Here is an 18,650-nt window from a genome sequence, read left to right on the forward strand (position 1 = left end):
AGGAGGTCATCCTACCTGTCTTGGCAGAGAGGACAACTGACCCTGTTATTCCTCTTATTCACAGTCTGGACAGGATGTCAGCTTTTCACTGCATGGCTGGCCTTGCCATAAGCTTCCAGGTGGAAGTTCTTCTGTGGCCATCCATCTTCTTGGAGACGATACAGGATGCTGCCAGGAGCTGACCTGTCTCTCTGTCATCAAAAGCTTTTATATTAATATTAAATGCCATATTCTCAGATCTCTAAAGGTGTTTGAGGACTGGGGTAACAAAATCTGTTAGATGTATAAATTAGATCTAAATATACAGATTTCCCAGTTAGGTACAGCTTAATGAAGTTAGCAAGGACAGGGAGGCACACATTCTTAAGCCTAAATAAACCTTGAGTAAGGAGAGACATTTTTTAAGCTGTTGACAGTGATATCTGAATCTATTACACATTTTTAAGCTCCTGTAGCTGTAGTTCTGATCTTTGAGTACAGCCAGATTATAATCCTGAGTGATTTATATAGAAATAATTTCTTAAAGTCATACAATACCTCCTTGGTTCTGTATAAAGAAGTGTGTCCCATCCTATTTCAGGACCATTCTAGCCAATAAATATCAATTGATAATATTGGGTCCAGTTTCCTGGTATAGCAGTGGTCATTCAGTAGCCAATTTGTTCCCTATGTCAGTGTTTCCATCCTTAACCTATCCCTCTAGCCTGTCCTGGGAACAGGGAGCAAAAGACAACGTATTCTCTTCCATAGCTGCTTCAAGCTGAAATAGGGCTCAAGTGGTCAGGACCCTGGCTAGTCAAAGGTAAGGAGGCAACCCAAGAAATGGGGTGTTTATCAGAAGTATGTGGTTATGTGACCTAGCTGTAGAGACAGAGAACCATTACATTCGGCTGGGCTGGACCACATCATACAGACAAGAGTCTCTGCTGGCATCTGTAGCAGGGAAAGCACTGCAGGTTGTGGTCCACAACTGTTGCTTTGATGTTTCTGCCAGCCTGCTGAAGTACAGACTAGATAGAGATGAGAGTTAAAATTTATGAATTTATTTGGAACCTTTTGGCCAATGGTCTTAGTGATTGGGAAAGGGAGACCAGGAGGGAGAGAAATACCATCCTCAGGAATAGACAGGTGAGGAAACTCATTTATCTGGAGCTCGTTTGACCTCTGTGAAGTAGATCCAATGGCTTCTTTTGATCCTCTGAGGCTTATATGAATTTTTTATTTTGTAAAAGGAAATAAAAGTTTTAGGTAAATTAGTATTATCAGTCAGTACTGAAATCCAAATCGTAGAAAAGCAGGTAATGAGTAACCAAGGAAAATTTTAAAATCCTGAGCTTGTGACCCAAACTGTATCAGAATTGTATTAATGTTAATATCTGAAATTTTAAAATCTTAATATAACAGTATCCTAGAAGAGGAAAGCGATTTGAAGCATTTAGATCATCATTTATCAAGAGATCCAAAAACTGCTCCCAAGGAAAGGTTCAAGGTCTCTCAAATGTCTTCTTGCAATACCAAAAATAAAGTACATGACATTTTTAAAAGACTTAAAATCTCTTAAGCAGTGCTGTTGCCACATTACCCCCAGAATAGGAATGTGCTGCCTCCGCCCACAACTGCATCAGGAAGAGACTTCCCGGTGCCCTTAGTAAAGATGGTAGTGAGGTCAGATGATGTGTCCCCCTTTGACCTTAGCAAAGATGGCATCTGCCTGACCATGTGACAGCCCTTATCAAATATGGCGACTGACCATGTGGTCATTTGGTTTTTTGTTTGTTTGTTTGTTTGTTTGTTTGTTTTTCAAAATAAACTGAAAAGATAAGGAACATATAAACAGAAAATAGACTTTGGGAAAGAAAGACAGAAAAAAGTTTTTTGGGAAGCTTTTACAGTTATTACATTGGAACTCCTAGACAGTGCTATGGAAGAGACTGGGAAACAGAGTAGCAGTGCAGCCAGGCTGAAGAGAGGGGGATCCCCCTCCTGGGCTGCGGCATGGTGGGGTGGGGGGCTGTGTTCTGCCTGGCTTGACCCAACAGCATGAGTGGTGGTGGTAGCAGCAGCGGTAGAAATACAGTCAAGTGAACAGACATTTCTGTGGCTAGCCCATGGGCTGCTGGAGTGGAAAGGGGATTGGTTCTGAGTAGAGCAGAGGTGCTGGGATAGGAAGGGGTAGGTGCTTTTTCTACAGTGATGTATTAAGGTCCATCGGACTGACCTCCAGCTTCCCAGATGGTCAACAAGTACCAATATTAACAGCACAAGATAGCCAATGGACCATCATACCAAAGGCTATGGGCCGTGGAATTGAGTGGGCACAAGCTGCCTCCATATGCCATTGCATAGGGACAGGGCCCCAAGGGGTTTAAAGCCCGAAAGACACATGGTGCCGGCACCATGATCGAGAGACAAGCAAATCCTCAGTTGTGGAAAAATGGCCAAATGGGAGGCTTACCAAAGGGGTGAAAGGGGCTTATCAATTATGCCAGTGTAGGGTTCCTAGTGTGTTTCAGACTGCCGGCAGGCAGGAGAAATGTGCCAGGAGGACCTCTGCTGAGTCACTAGCACCAACGTTATGATATATGCACTCGGGAGACCCTGGCTGGCCAGGATGTCCCGCGAGTGCAGGGAAACATACTGGCATGTGGCGGGCGGTGATTGGGACACACCATGCAGGCATGGTGGCAGTGGCGGCAGCAGACATTTATTCTCAGCCCAGGCACTGCATCTGTATGGAAAGAGTTTATTATAATATAGAGATAAAGAGACAGAAAGACAGAAAGGAGAGAGAGGAAGAGAAGAGAAGAGAGGAAAAGTAGAGGTGTGCGCACCTCATGGCAAGGAAGAAAGAAATTGGAAGAGAGAGAGGAAGGGGAGGGGTTTTTCCTTAAAATGAGACTTTTAGGTCAGGACACAGAGTGGTGCCAAGGGGTGGGATTTCAAGGGGTTGGTCAGAATATTAACAAGAGGTCTCTGGGAGGGAGTCTCTGTCACCAAGAGAGGGACCCAGGTAGGTTCTGCTATGCCTGCATCATGAGCCCCCCAGAGACCACCAGGAGTTTAAGTTCTATGCAAAAGCAAAGAACCTTTATTGCAAGCTCAAGCTTGGGCTCTCCATCTTTTCCAATACAGCAGTTGGATCAGGGAGAGCCTCGACCTCAGTTGAAGCAGGCAATAAAGGATGGGGGGGGGGGTAAGGGAATTCCAGATTCAGATGGGGTTGAACTTCTGATTGGCCAGGAGTGGGACAACAGAGGACTTGTCAAACAGTGATTGGTACTGGTGTTGCTGCAAGGCATTGGCAACTTATATACAAATGATGTAAACTATCTTTAATGTTTTGGAGCATCTAGTACTTGTTTATCTCAATTCTGATTGGTTCCCTGCAGGATACCGTTTGTGGCTTTTCCTGGTTATTGTAAGGGTAAGGCCTAGTCTCAGTATTGTTAGTCTGCAGCCTGTTATGGCTGCCCTAATGTTGTTAGTCCTTTTCAGTCCAAGGATGAATCCCAGATCTGTTGACAGGTTTTTTTGGAGGAGGGAAAGGCACCAGATTCCAGCAGCATGACCAAGAGTGGAAGGGGGAAGCCCCCTACCAAACCAGAATGTGTAGAATGTGCCTAACTAGCAACCAATACATGGAAATCCACCATAAACAGTGGTCGTGGTGGGGTGCAGTCTCCCCAGTCCCACAGTATAGGGCATGGACACCAGACACTTGATGGCTGTCACCTGATAACCTGGGCACCGTTTAGGACAGCAAGGTGAGGGACTTACCAGTCAGCTGGCGTTGGATGAGGGACTCCAGCACCAGAGCACTGGAACATATGAAAAGGGTTGGAGGGTTCCTAGCCCATCTGAGTTATCAGTGAAGGAGATCTCACACAGCTGGGGCTACCTCTTGAACCCCAGATTAGGCACAAACCACACGTAATCACCTGTAGAGATCCTTTATTAATCGACGAAGAAAAGTTAAAGTGGCTGCTTTCTGATACAGGCAGAAAAACAGCACCAAATGACCTTTACCTTATGATGTATGAGGAAAAAAGGGAAGGGCAGTCTGTGTGAGAATGAGATAGGATGCTGTCTTAGTTAGGGTTTCTATTGCTGTGAAGAGACACCATGACCACGGCAACTCTTATAAAGGAAAAGCATTTAATTGGGGTGGCTTACTTTTTCAGAGGTTTAATCCATTATCATCATGGTGCAACATGGTGATGTGCAGGCAGACATGTTGCTGGAGAAGGAGCTGAGATTCCTACACCTTGATCCACAGGCAACTGGAGGTGAACCGAGACACTGGGTGGGTGTAGTTTGAGCATATATGAGACCTCAAAGCCCACCCTCCATAGTGACACACTTCCTCCAACAATGCCACACCTACTCCAACAAAGCCACACTTAATATTGCCACTCCCTATGAGCTTATGGGGGCCAATTACATTCAAACTACCACAGGTGTGGTTCTATATTTTTAGTGATCATGTTAATTAGTTGAACCAAAGGGGGCATTTGATTGCTGGACTTCAATACTTTGATAGCTCAACCTTGGTAGTCAACCTCTGGAGGAGAAAGTGGCCAAATAAGGAAATAGACTTCGGTGGCTAGCTTTAGGAATGTAATCTAATGGTTTTTAGCAAGGCAAAGGGAACTGAGGAGAAGGGCAAGGCCTGCCAGAGCCACATGTTCATCTGGGCTAGAGTCCCTTCAGACAGGTGCATCATGAAAGCCCACCCCAGCATGTATGACAGCTCACCTAAGTTGGAAACCTGAGCACACCGCACAGTCTGTAGGCAGCTCAACAGACTAGAAAGTGTCCTTTGCAGGTGGCTCAGTTGGTCTAAATGTCTTCCAGACAGCTCAGCTGGTCTTTGTTTTTTCTAGGCAGTCAGCCTGGTCTCTGCTTTTTCTAGGATCCTGGACTTATTTGAGAATGACTCTCATCAGTCTTTACTGTCTGTAGACCTTTGGAATAGGAGAGGCCTAATGAATCTGATCAGTTTCACAGACTTCCTGAAGTTATTTTGAGTTGTCTACTTCCTGTCTTAAAGAGCTTTTCTGAATAGAATGTTTCTATCTCAGATGAAACTGCTATACAATAAAGGATAACATAGCACATGCCCCTGACTCAAAGGTGCTGGGCAGGAATTGCACATGTAGTTTCTATTCTGGTGATATGCTAACTGCTACATGTAGGCAAAGTTGCAATGTCATTTTAATTTGAGACCCTTGTGTAGTCAATTGAATTTCATGGATTCTAACAATGAAAGGAAAAAAGAGAATAATGACTATTGATCCACATATCCCAAAATTAAGAATGTCTTTGATTTCAAGACCCTTATAAATAGAGCAATGAAAGCGTGCGTGTGTGTGTGTGTGTGTGTGTGTGTGTGTGCGCGCGCGCGCGCGCGCGCACACACACAGGGATGAGGACAACCTCCACACTGTAACATATATATACATGCTGGGTGACTGTAAGCTTGTGACATAGGCAGGTAAGTACATCTTGTCCTACATGTTCTTCTTGCATAATAACGTTTTTGTTTTTCCTCCAGTGAGAGAGGCAAGTATGGCTTTCTTCTAATTGAGTCTGAGTTAAACTTTGACATGTTCTCCTAAAGAAAAGAATGCAGTGGGAAAGGGCTGCTGTTTGGTGACCAGAACTGGCTATAAAGTCATTACAGCTTCCTCTTGAGTCCATCCATGGTTCTCTGGTCACCATGCTGTAAGGACACGAGGCAGCCCTATGGACAGCATCCAACCACATAGACTATCGTCTGCTTTATCCTGTTCATATATTTTTTCTAAAGATAGAGTTGAAGGAATTATGAAATAAACATTCAAATAGCCAGCTACTTCATGTATTCATCAGTAACCAGAATTTTGTCATGTTTATTTATGGAAGTACATATTTCTGGTTTTATGTTTGTTTGTTTGTTTGTTGTTTGATTTGGCTGAAACATTAGTTAGGGTAGTTTCAAACACATGATAATTTATACCCAAATAGTTTGGTATGTTTGCCTTTAGAATAAGGTACAGTATTGTTTTCATGTCTAAAATCAATAATAATTCTCTTGTTATTTTAGGATCTAGTCTATATTTACATTTCTCCAAATTCCTCATAGGTAGCTACCCCTCTCCAAAAAGAAAGTAAAAGAAAAATGCTCAGAGTCTACCCAGAGACTGCATTGAATTATCAGTCTCTTAGTCTAGAGCTACTTCATATCTTCTCCATTTTGTCATTCCATGACATTCAGTTTTTAGAAGAAAATAGGAAATTTTTCTTAGATACCATCCCCTATTTGTCTGGTTATTTCCTTAAATGTTCTCCACTGTTTAGCTTGTTTCTTTATCCCTTTTTCCCCTAATGTAGAAGTTGGATTGTCATTAGCTTCATGCACATGCAGCAGGAAGCAGATCTTTTCAGGTTATTCCATCATAGTGACCAAGTCTGGTTCACTTGGTGGTCTGTTAAGTATCCTGTACTCCAACAATCCAATTTTTTTGAGTTTTTTGTTTTTTGGTTGTTTTTTTGTTTTTTTTTTTTTTTTTGCTGTTGTTGTTGTTTTCAGTGTTGAGAATTTTATTTGGAACCTCACACTTCCTAGGCATTTACCCCACATCACCAGCTCTGGTATTTCATGCTAATGGTTTTAGCATCTACAAAGATGTACATTAGATCCTTAGTACTTTCTTTTGATATAAATAGATGAACATACATGCAAATAAAACACTAATGCATTTGAAGAAAACTTGTAATATAAGAAAGGTATAAGCGCCGGGCGGTGGTAGCGCATGCCTTTAATCCCAGCACTCGGGAGGCAGAGCCAGGCGGATCTCTGTGAGTTCGAGGCCAGCCTGGTCTACAGAGCAACTTCTAGGACAACCAGAACTGTTACACAGAGAAACCAAAAAGAAAAAAAGAAAAAAAAAAAGAAAGGTATATGCTAAGAGCATAGCTGCCCTGTGCCTGGAGAGTGCCAGCTACATGGTTAAAGTGTTTTTCTAACTCAAGGGCATCTTGGCAGACAGGAGCCTAGGAACATCACAAAGTCACACCATGCAACAAACCTCACACAAGATTTATTAGGGAAAGACACAGAGTGGTGGCTGCCTCTGTCTAGGAATAGAGACAGCAGAGAGTTGGTGCAGGGGAGGGCTTTTTTAGAGTTTTGGAGCATGCACAGTGATAGTACAGCACAGCCAGAAGTATTGCTTGGCCAACTTTGAAACATTGTTTGTCTGTGAATGCTAAGTTACCAGGCAAAGATTTTCAAGTCAGGGAGTTGGAAGGGAGGCAGGCCAGGGTCAGGGTGATTTTCCATTAACCTGTTACAATCTACATGGGGCTGGTGTAAGAGGATCCCTTGAGCCTAGGAATTCAGTAAAACAGAAAATGATCCATCTTAAAAGCCAAACTGCTATTAGGGATATAGTTGGCTCCAGGCGATGGTGGCGCACACCTTTTTTAATCCCAGCGCTCAGGAGGCAGAGACAGGTGGATCTTTGTGAGTTCGAGGCCAGCCTGGTCTACAGAACGAGATCCAGGAAAGGCACAAAGCTACACAGAGAAACCCTGTCTCGAAAAACCAAAAAAAAAAAAAAAAAAAAAAAAAAAGCAATTGTTGCTCTTGGAGAGGACCTGCTTTCAATTCCCAGTACCCACAGCAGTCCATTCCTCCAGTTCCATGGGATCCAACACCCTCTTTGATGGGCAACAGGCTTGTATGTGGTGTACAACTTGCAAAAGTCAGAGTTACAAAAATTTTGATGATACTGATAATGGATTTCTTGTTCTATTTTTAGTTTCTGGATGCATTGGAATTATCTCAGAGTCCTATGTTGTTTCAGTTGATGACAGATATTCTTTGTCGGGAACAGCAACATATTATGGAAGAATTATTTCAAACCACTTTCAAAAGGATTGCTAGGCGGTGAGTTACTTTAGTCTGGATTCCCCAGAGCTGTATACACCCTGTTTTTGGAGTGGGTATGTTACCTTCTTTGTTTAAAAACAAACAAACAAACAAACAAAAAACACTTGAGGGACAGTGGTTTTCATAACTCACTGCTACATTTTTAAAGTTTTTCAACGTAACGGGCTTTTCTTATGAAAAAATTTCAAACCTGTTTAATCCTAAAGAAAGAAATAGGCCCCTGGTAGAAGAACATCATTTTTCCAGCTTTATTGCACCACATTGTCTTTTTTTTTTTTTAATTGCTGTGTTTCTTATTACTATGTTTTAAAGTCAGTGTTCATGTATATTTGTACCCATGTGCTATGGAGCTCATACAACCACTCTAAGAATCAGTCCTTTCCTTCTATCATGTGGGGCCTGGTGATCAAGCTTAAAATCATTTTGGTAAGTGCCTTAACTACTGATCCATCTCAAAATCCTGCTGCTGTATTTAAACTCAGATCTCTGGCCTTTTCATTTCACCTTTAAGTTCAGATACTTTTCTGAAGTCATCATTTTAATGGCTATCAACTCAACAAAATTCTTAGAAATCCCACATTCACATTTTAGTTGAACTTTTATCTCAATAGCAGTCTCCAGTGTTAAAGGAGCCTTGACACTTCTGCCCAGTGTCTTTATTCTGGAGTTATCTGATTTGTTCCTCTTCTTTTTACTTAACTGCTCATTCAGCTCTTGTGTTTCCTGTATATGGTAAGTGAAGTCTAAAGCAAAGCTCAGAACTGGAGAGATGGCCTAGTGGTTAAGAACACTTCCAGAGGACCTGGGTTCAATTCCCAGCACCCATGTGGTAGCTCATAGATATTTGTATCTCCAGTTCCAGGGAATCTCACATCCTCACACAAGGCATAAATGGAGGCAAAACACCAATACACATTTTTTTTTTTTTTTTAAAGAAAAGCTCAGTTAGATTCAGGTTTAAATTTTGTCAGGACTGTTTTATGAGATTTAGGAACACCTGGAGTATGCTAGTTGTAGTTTAGTTTTTCGTAGGTTCACTGCCATGTTCCCAGTGGTTTCAGCAGCCATTTGTGATCCTCTGAATCATTTATTTCATTAGGAGTTGCAGGCAGCCATTTGTTTGTTTCTTAGCACTTGTCAATTTAAGTAGAATTACTCAGTGATAAAGAATGTGCCTTCATGACTAGGACAGTTTTATTAACTAAAATACAAGATAGTAGTGCATGCCCTTTACTGAAGGGCATGAGAGAGAAGGGCAGGGGAATGAGAAGTTCAAGGTCATCCTGTGCTACCTGAGCTACATGAGATTTTTGCCTTTTAAAAAACGTATTTTGAGCCAGGCGGTGGTGGTGCACACCTTGATCCCAGCACTTGGGAGGCAGAGGCAGGTAGATCTCCAAGTTCTAGGCCAGCCTGGTCTACAAAGTGAGTTTCAGGACAACCAGGGCTACACAGAGAAACCCTTTTGTCTTCAAAAACCAGATAGATGGATGGATGGATGGATGGATGGATGGATGGATGGATGGATGGATTCTGGAGCAATACAGTGTAGAAAAATGAGGCATGCTTGCCTAGTTTTTATAAGAAGTTGTATTATTAATTCTTTATATTTTGATTATAATTCACCTTCAGCTCCTCCCACTAACTCCTACTGGTCCACCACACACACAGATACCCCTCCCCAGCCCAACAATGTGCTCCCCTCTTTTTAAATCCATCTATTCAACTTTTTGCTTCTGGGTATGGAGCCATCCATTCAAGTGTGGTCTACCCAACCAGGAGCCACGCCCCTAACTGTCTCTTCCTCCCATAGAAGTCATCAGTTAGGGGTAGGAACTCATGAACCCCTTCCCATCCCATGCTAGAATGGCTTATTCAGGTCTTGTGCAGGAAACCATGGCTGCTGTGAGTTTATGAGTACAGCAGTCAGAAAACACTGTTGATCCAGTCCTTCCCCATCTGGCTCTGACATCTTTCTGCCACCTTTTCGAAGGTGGTCTCTGAGCCTTGGGGATGGGAATGATAAAGATATTACTTTTATGGCTGAGCTACTCCTCAGGTACTTATTGCCTGCATTTTGACTACTTGTGAATTTCTATGCTAACCACCATCCACTGCACAAAGAAGCTCTGATGAGGTCAGAGAGCTACATGTTGGTTGCTGATTTTTAAAGTATTTTAATGTTATCACTATTTCTAAGTATAACAATAAATTTTTAGTTAGCATTTACATACATTGAATTTGTAAATATCCTTTTAAATTTAGAGTTAACATTTTAGAGCTGGCAAGATTAAGGTACCTACCACCAAATTGTAACCTGAGTTCAATCCTAGGCCCCCTATCTAGAAGGGGAGAACTGAATCCCACTGTTTGTCCTGGGACCATGTTACATTTTACATACCATTGTATCACCCATTGTCTTAGTTACTGTTCTATTGTTGTGCAGAGACACCATGACAAACACAACTTAGAAAGCATTTAATTTTAGGGGCTTGCTTACAGTTTCAGAGTTAGATCATCATGGTAGGAAGTGTGGTAGCAGGCCAGTGCTGGAGCAGTAGCTGATAATTTACATCCTGATCTGCAGACAGGAGACAGACAGAGAGACTGTGCTTGGTTTAGGCTTTTGAAACCTCAAAGCCCAGCCCTCCAACACATTTTCCAACAAGGCCATACCTCCTAATCTTTATTACTATTATTATTATTATTAAATTTAACTTCTTTATTGATTCTTTGGAAGTTTCACATCATGTACCCCAATTCCGCTCACCTCCTGGTCCTCCCATATCCTCCCCTCATCCCCACACCTCCTAATCTTTCCTAAACAATACACCAACTGGGAACCAAACGTTCAAATATATGAATGTATGGGGGCAATTCTCATTCAAATCACCACACACATTTTACAGAATTTTTTTGTTTTTGTTTTTCAAGACAGGGTTTCTCTATGTAACCCTTTCTGTCCTGGAACTCGCTCTGTAGACCAGGCTTGCCTTGACTTCAGAGATCCACCTGCCTCTGCCTCCTGAGTGCTGGGCTTAAAGGCATGCACCACCACCACCACCACACACATTTAAGAATACTATTCAGTGATAATTTGTAGGGAGTTCACGTAGTAGAATCATTTAAGAACCCCTCCCAAGCCTCAGCTCAGGCAACCACAATTTTTTTTTTTTTTTTTTTTTTTTTTTTTTTGTCTTTTCTAAACATTTTTCAGTAGCTGACCCTCCCCTTCCTATGTTTAGTTTTGTTTATCAGGGTCTTACTGTGTGACAGCCCTGGCTGGGAGCTCACTGTCAATCAGGCTAGTCTCAAAATGCTAGAGATCCAGCTCCTGCTGCCTCCTAAATGCTGAGCCTAAGGTATATGCCTTTATCACTTCTGAGTTTCTAAATCAGCATAATGTTTTTTTGAGGTCCATCTATGATGTAGCATGAAATGATAGTTTATTCATTTTTATTGACACTTTTTTAAAAAGTCATAATTAACCAACCACATAACATTGTCACAGTAGCAGAGCACATATCATTTTGAGCACATGTGGAACATTCTTTAAGATAGACCATGTGGTAGGCCATTTCTCTTTTTAAATTTTTTACATGACATTTTCTGTTTACTTATTTATTTGTGTGTGTGAGAGAGAGGCAGGTGTTGGTGTATGTGCCACAGTGCATAAGTGGAGATCAGATACAGCTTTGAGGAGTCTCTTTCCACCATGTAGATCCCAGAGACTGAACTCAGCTCCTTAGGCTCAGAGACAAGTATCTCTACCCACTTTGTCATTTTTGCCAACCATACACAAATAATTCTTAATAAATATAAAGGATTAAAACATATAAAGTATATTCTTTGAGCACAATGATATTAAATCTGAAATCAACAAGGAAATTTGGGGCACCTGAAAATATTTTTCAGTAGCTAACTAATTAATTCCTTATTTCTAAAACTACTTGGTACAAACAAGAAATTATAAGAGAGGTCAGATGTATTTTCATCTGAGTCAAAAATACAGCATACCTGGGTGTGTGAGATGAGACTGAAGCAGGGATTAAAGGGGAATTTGTATGTCCTATTGACTTGAGAAAACAAAGATAATTTTGTAATCTAAAACCTTATCACATAAATCAGTAAACATTTTCCCACAAACACATCCTAGACCCAGAAGGCCTCAGTATTGAACTTTATAAAACATATCAAATAATTCATATTGTATATTTAATAAACTAGTTCAAAACTAAAAATGTGGCTATTGTAGATCATTTTCTAGGCCTTATCTGAACCATGTGTGCTTCAGGGGTCAGATCAGGCTGTCAGGCCCAACAACGAGCACCTTACTCACTGAGGCATCATAAATGGCCTGACAGAACAATTTGATAAAATCTAATACTCATTTCTGCAGAGTCATCTGTGTAAAGCTAGCAGTGGGCAGATATTTAATCTAAAAGTCTGGATGGGATACCTTCCTGCTGAGGTTGGGAATGAGACAAGAATGTGTGTCTTCTCTAATCAGGTTCAGCATAGCCTTGGAGGTGCTGGACAATATAGGGAAGCAAGGAAACGCTTTAAAAGACAGATGAGTTTTTTACTATTAACTCTTTTTCTCTTATTTTTCCCCTTAATTATATTTAAACTTTTTTTCTCTTCCTTTTTATTTCTATTTTTAACATTATAAGGACTTAAAACAATTTTTTTCTCTTCTTTCCTTAAAATGTCTCTTAACTGCTTTTGTTGTTGTTGTTGTTGTTGTTGTTGTTGTTGTTATTGTTTGAGACAAGGTTTCTCTGTGTAACAGCTCTGACTGTTCTGAAACCAGGCTGGCCTTGAACTCACAGAAATCCACCTGCCTCTGCCTCCCAAGTGCTGGGATTAAAGGCATGTACCACGAGGCCTGGCAGCTTTTCTTTTTTTAAATAGTTTTTTTTTAACTTATTTTTGTTTTTAAGATTATAATTAAAACATTTCTCTTAACTCCCTCCAAACCTTACCATATACCCTTTCTTGCCCTCTTTCAAATTCATGGTTACTCTTTTTTCATTAATTGTTATTACATGCATATATGATATTTACTCCTAAACATAGGCTGCACGGTCTTTATGGTGTTACTTGCATGTATATGTTGTTGGGGCTGACCATTTGATATTGGATCACCAGTTGGTGCGCTTTTCCTTGGGGAAGACTGTTTCCCTCACTCTCAGCATTCCTCCGTTGCCTGTAGTTCTTTGTGTGGGTTCAAGCCTTGTGTGTTCTTCCCCATCCACTTTGGCATGTCCATTGATGTCGTCCTTGTTCAGCTCATGTTTGGGTCATCATGATGAGATGTTGTGGGTGTAGCATCTGACATGACTAGGAGACACAATCCACAGCAAACTCCCTCTTCTTGCTTCTCTTTACAGTGTTTTCAATAGCACAATCATAATTTAGTAGCTTTATTCTACAGTGTAGAAAATATACTCTTGAGCCAGGCAGTGGTGGTGCACGCCTTCAATCCCAGCACTTTGGAGGCAGAGGCAGGTGGATCTCTGTGAGTTCAAGGCCAGCCTGGACTACAGAGTGAGTTCCAGGAAAGGCGCAAAGCTACACAGAGAAACCTGTCTTGAAAAACCAAAAAAAAAAAAAAAAAAAAAAAAAGGAAACTATACTTTCGAAAATAGTACCAATTGTTCTAATTACTTTTTTGTTGCTGTAGTAAAACACTCTGACTTAGAAATATTTACAGGAAGAAAGAGTTTATATGTGTGGTAATTAACATCAATTAGATATGCTTATTTAATTTTAAAACTAGAATTTCCTTTCTTTTAGACTTAGTTTTCTTTTTTTCAGTTTAATTTTATTTATTATTGTTGTTGATGTATAGAGGCAGGATACTTGTGTCACAGTGAATGTGTGGCAGTCAAAAGACAATTTTTTGAGTCTATTACCTCCTTCCACCATGGACTGTGGAGATCCTTTGCTATTTTGTAATTAATAATCACTTGAGCATACAAAATACTTGCTCAAGGCATGTCATTTTATCTCTTTTTCTTAGGAGTCCATACATCACACAATTAAACCTTCTGCAAAGTGTGTATACAATGTTCCGGAAGGATGACCTACCTTCAAATGTCACTCGCCAAGCATTTGTAGATCGCTCTCTCCTCACCTTATTGTGGCACTGTGACTTGGACACACTGAAAGAGTTCTTTAGCAGAATTGTGGTAGATGCCATTGATGTGTTGAAGTCCAGATTTACAAAGGTATATCATACTTTACTACTGTTAGTAAAGAAGTTGGGTGGCATTGTGTGCTCAGTCAGAGGGGCTCTTGTTCAAGGAGCATTCCCTCTGTATCCAATAGCAATCTATGGCCACATGAATCCAGACTACTTTCCTATAGCAACTGACTGGCAGCACAGTGGCTTAGAATAACAAAGATGTACTCTCTGTCTGAATGCACAAGTCTGTTCAGTTACACCAGGTCAAGGTCATGTTTGCATGCCGTGTTCTTCTCAGGTGCTTTCATAAAGGCTTTCCTTGTCTTTTCATGCCTCCCATGGTTTTGACTTATCCGGTCTGTGTTGATGTTTCTATCTCTGCCTCCTCCATCCAGTTGCTCGTTCTTGTCTGTCTAATCTTTATCTACCTAACTTACATGTAACTTGATTTCCCACCTAATAAATCCAATCCAGCCACCCCTCATCAGTGTCTTCTACTTAATGACCATAGAGTAATATGTAATATGAAAGTTAGGTTCCAGGGATTGGGCATTATCTGGACAATTTTAATAAAGTAATGGTGGGGTATCATTCAGCCTTTCTGAGATTCCTATTGGTAAATACAGGTAACCAAATAAAACATCAAAGTAGGTAAAAATTTGTTTTACGTTTCCATCTGCTGTTCTTATGGCTTTAATAAGACTTGACAAACATCGTATATTCTGGGCTTACTATGTGGACATTTTGTGTTACTTCCTGTTTTATCCAGTATGACATAGCAATGTTGTTTCCACATTGGATACCCTGGACAAACAAACCACTCTTTTATTGAAGTGATCTGCCTCTTTGTTAAAATTGTTTTCTATCTGAATGGCATTAAAAATTAAATTTGATGTTTTGAACATGATGTTTTTATGTTTGATAAAACCAAAGATATTACATCTTTTCAGATAAATGAATTTACCTTTGACACTCAAATCACCAAGAAGATGTGCTATTACAAGATATTAGCCATGATGTATTCTCGTCTTTCAAAAGATGATGTTCACTCTAAAGAATCTAAAATTAATCAAGCTTTCCATGGCTCATGCATTACAGAAGGGAATGAACTTACAAAGATACTTCTTAAGTAAGCTTACTTCATTTGTGATTATGTTTGATTTATTAATATTTAGGGTAATTACACTTTTTTTGGTTTTATAGATATTTTTGTTTTTTGATCCATTTACGTAGTTGTACCATGTGTGTTCCTGGTAACTGTGGAGGTGAAGAGAAGGCATCAGATTCCCTAGAAGTATAGTTAGAGATGGTTGTGACCACTATGTGGATTCTGGAAACTGAACCTCTTACCTCTGCAAGAGCAAAAAAATGTTCTTAATTTCTTAGCTATCTCTCCAGCCCTTGGGATACATATATTTTAAATGCATTTATATAATGTGAATTAAATGTCTTAGATAAGTAAAGTACTTTTTTTTTCTTATATACAAAATACTTATATGGACTTAATTGTGTTGTTGGGCAACAGGTGCTTATCTTTTATTAAACAAATAAGTGTGTGTGTCTGTGAAACTGTGTGCCATGTGTATATGGGCACCTTCCAAGGCCTGAAGGTGTCAGAGTCCCCGGAAATTGAGTTACAAGCAGTTATGAGCCTCCTGACTTATACTGGGAGCTGAGCTCAGGTCATCTTGTCAGCCACATACTTACCTTTTATAAAGAATAAAACTCTTGGCTGGAGCTCTGTGATTGTGCTTGCCTCACAAGTTAGGGGCTCAGATTTAAACTCTTTAATATCTTTCACATTTTTCCTACTACTTCCCCTCTGAATGGGTTAGTATATTGATGTTTTTCAGTAGCATGAATTACAGAAAAAAAATATTTTTTCCTACCATTTCAAATTTAAAGGCTATCTGTAAAGTATAAACTAATGAGATGTATTTTCTCTAAAAGTAGGCTTCTAATGAAGTCCTCCCAGATTGGACAGACTGTGTCTCATTTTGCATCTCAGACATGCATTCTTCCTTCTCACCCTAGTCCATACCTTATCTTCTCTTCAGATGATGTTACCATCTATCCATTTGTATAAGCAGGAGACCTAGGAGTTTCAATCATTTCTTCATTTGACTGTCCCTAACCTCCATTAGTACCCAGTTGGTAACCAAATATAGTCAGTTTGATCCTTTTAGTGTTCCTCAAAGTAATGTGCTTTATATCTTTTCCCTTTTGTGTGGTCTTGTTCTAACAGCTGGACTGCTTTCTAAGCTATTGTAGTTGTCTCATTCTGAATTATTTCTGTGCTAGGCTGTAGCTAGAGTTTTCCTGCCTGTCTCACAGTCAGGATACCTGCCAGTCCCACAGCCGCTCAGACCCAACCAAGTAAATACAGAGACTTATATTGCTTACAAACTGTATGGCCGTGGAAGGCTTCTGCTAACTGTTCTTATATCTTAAATTAATCCATTTCTATAAATCTATACCTTGTCACGTGGCTTGTGGCTTACCAGCATCTTCACATGCTGCTTGTCATGGCGGTGGCTAGCAGTGTCTCTCTGACTCAGCCTTCCTGTTCCCTCAATTCTCCTCTCTGTTAGTCCCGCCTATACTTCCTGCCTGGCAACTGGCCAATCAGTATTTTATTTATTGACCAATCAGAGCAATTTGACATACAGACCATCCCACAACACTAGGCTTATCTTTCTTTGCTGTCCCTACAAGTGCAAAATCATAATCAACTGGAATACAAGTCCAGTCTATTGTCTTCAGCAGCAGGGCTGGCCCAGGATGTAAATATTGCTGAGTCTGTGGACCATGTAGTCTGTGGCAGGTGTCATACCATACTATGAACAAGCTATAAATTATATCTAGATATTTGTGCATGGTTGTTTCAAGAAAACCTTTGAAAACCAGTGTAGCATGAATCTTAAAGAGTCTTATTAATAAAATTCAAACCTGAGCCAGGTATTGGGGTGAACTGGAAGATCAGAGAACCAGAACAAGCCATAGCTAACCTCACCTGGCCAACTTCTCAGCTGATCTTGTTTCCTCAGACTGGATGCCTCTGAGTCCTCATTCAGAATGAATCTCTGCTGAACTGTGCTGCTAGAAGCCTGAAAGCCTAACCAGCCAAATGCTTAACCAGGCCAAATGCTTCTAGTTTCTGGTCCTCACGCCTTATATACCTTTCTGCTTTCTCCCACCACTCCCTGGGATTAAAGGCTCACTCTCTGGGATTAAAGGCGTGTGTCACCATGCCTGGCCGTTTCCAATGTGGCCTTGAACTCACAGAGATGCAGAGGGATTTCTACCTCTAGAGTGCTAGGATTAAAGTTGTGAGTGCCACCATTTTCTAGCCTTTGTATCTAGTGGCTGTTCTGTCTCTGACCCCAGATAAGTTTATTAGGGTGCACAATATTTTGGGGAACACAATACCACCACAAACCAGTGGCTATCTAAGTAGTTTATTGAACCCGCCCCACAGAATGAAATACATACCTCTTAGTATGGTGGGCAAACTCTGCTGAGAACTCCTTCTTCCTTTCCCTCCCTTCTCAAACATTTATTGCATCTACTTCCTCCTGATAGGGTACACAGTTTTTCCAAGTGCTAGTCTTCTCTGCTCATAATGTCTATATTTATGCTTTAGCTAACTTACATTGCAAAGTTCAGCTTAAGTCATGCACAATGGCATGCATATGGGGCGCTGGTTATTCTTGGGACTCTTACATAGATAGACTCTTACATAGATAGGGGAGCTCTTGGGCACAGGAATTAAAGCTCCCCCCCCCCCCCCCCGCCCCAGCAATACTGTGAGATGTTTTCTCTTAACAACCTCCCTACCTCCACCATTTTAAAAAGAAAACCAAAAAACAAAAACCTTAGCTCAGGTATTTTTCCCTTAGTTCTTTTGTTAGCACCTTGGATTGGGCTGTCGGTCCTTGCCTCCCTATCTTGAGTGTGCTTGCTGTTGTCTTACCACTGTGTTATCAGATGTGTGCACATGGCCTGTGCAATAAGATGGTAACCTGCTTGTTTGTGTATTTCTGATGCCTAGTACTATGCTGGGAGAAGCATGACACTTGAGATTGGCTGAAATAAATTAGAACCTATTGTCTAACAACTACTGATTCAAGCATCAATGTCCACATTAAGTAAATTGATGTCCAACCTGAATATCATCTGCAGGTCATGCCATGATGCCTTTACAGAGATCATGGCAGGGGAGAGTCAGTTGCTGGAGAAGAGAAGACTTTATCATTGTGCTGCATACAACTGTGCCATTTCTGTAATATGCTGTGTCTTCAATGAATTGAAATTTTACCAAGGTTTTCTGTTTAGCGAAAAACCAGAAAAGGTGAGTATTCCCGGGGATATTCCCTGTGGCTGACTGACACTGTAGAATTTCAACAGTTAAAATTTTATCGATTAAATTTATATCGTATTTTCCACCCTCCCATAATGTTAAATATAAGAGAATTGGCTATGAAGTATTTCTCTGATTTGGGGGACATGTAATTGGGGGTGGAA

General features: G+C 40.6%; 1 protein-coding gene across 1 annotated transcript in view; it reads left to right on the forward strand.

Moving 5' to 3' along the window:
- Prkdc (protein kinase, DNA-activated, catalytic subunit) overlaps positions 1-18,650 on the forward strand; it is a 221,554-nt gene that overhangs the window by 105,490 nt on the left and 97,414 nt on the right. The window contains exons 40-43 of the mRNA XM_059277873.1: positions 7,806-7,933; positions 13,962-14,169; positions 15,077-15,255; positions 18,309-18,477. Coding sequence (XP_059133856.1) covers positions 7,806-7,933; positions 13,962-14,169; positions 15,077-15,255; positions 18,309-18,477 — 684 coding nt within the window. The remainder of the gene's footprint in view (positions 1-7,805; positions 7,934-13,961; positions 14,170-15,076; positions 15,256-18,308; positions 18,478-18,650) is intronic.

This window comes from Peromyscus eremicus, chromosome 12 (genome assembly GCF_949786415.1).
Source record: "Peromyscus eremicus chromosome 12, PerEre_H2_v1, whole genome shotgun sequence".
Lineage (NCBI taxonomy): Eukaryota > Metazoa > Chordata > Mammalia > Rodentia > Cricetidae > Peromyscus > Peromyscus eremicus.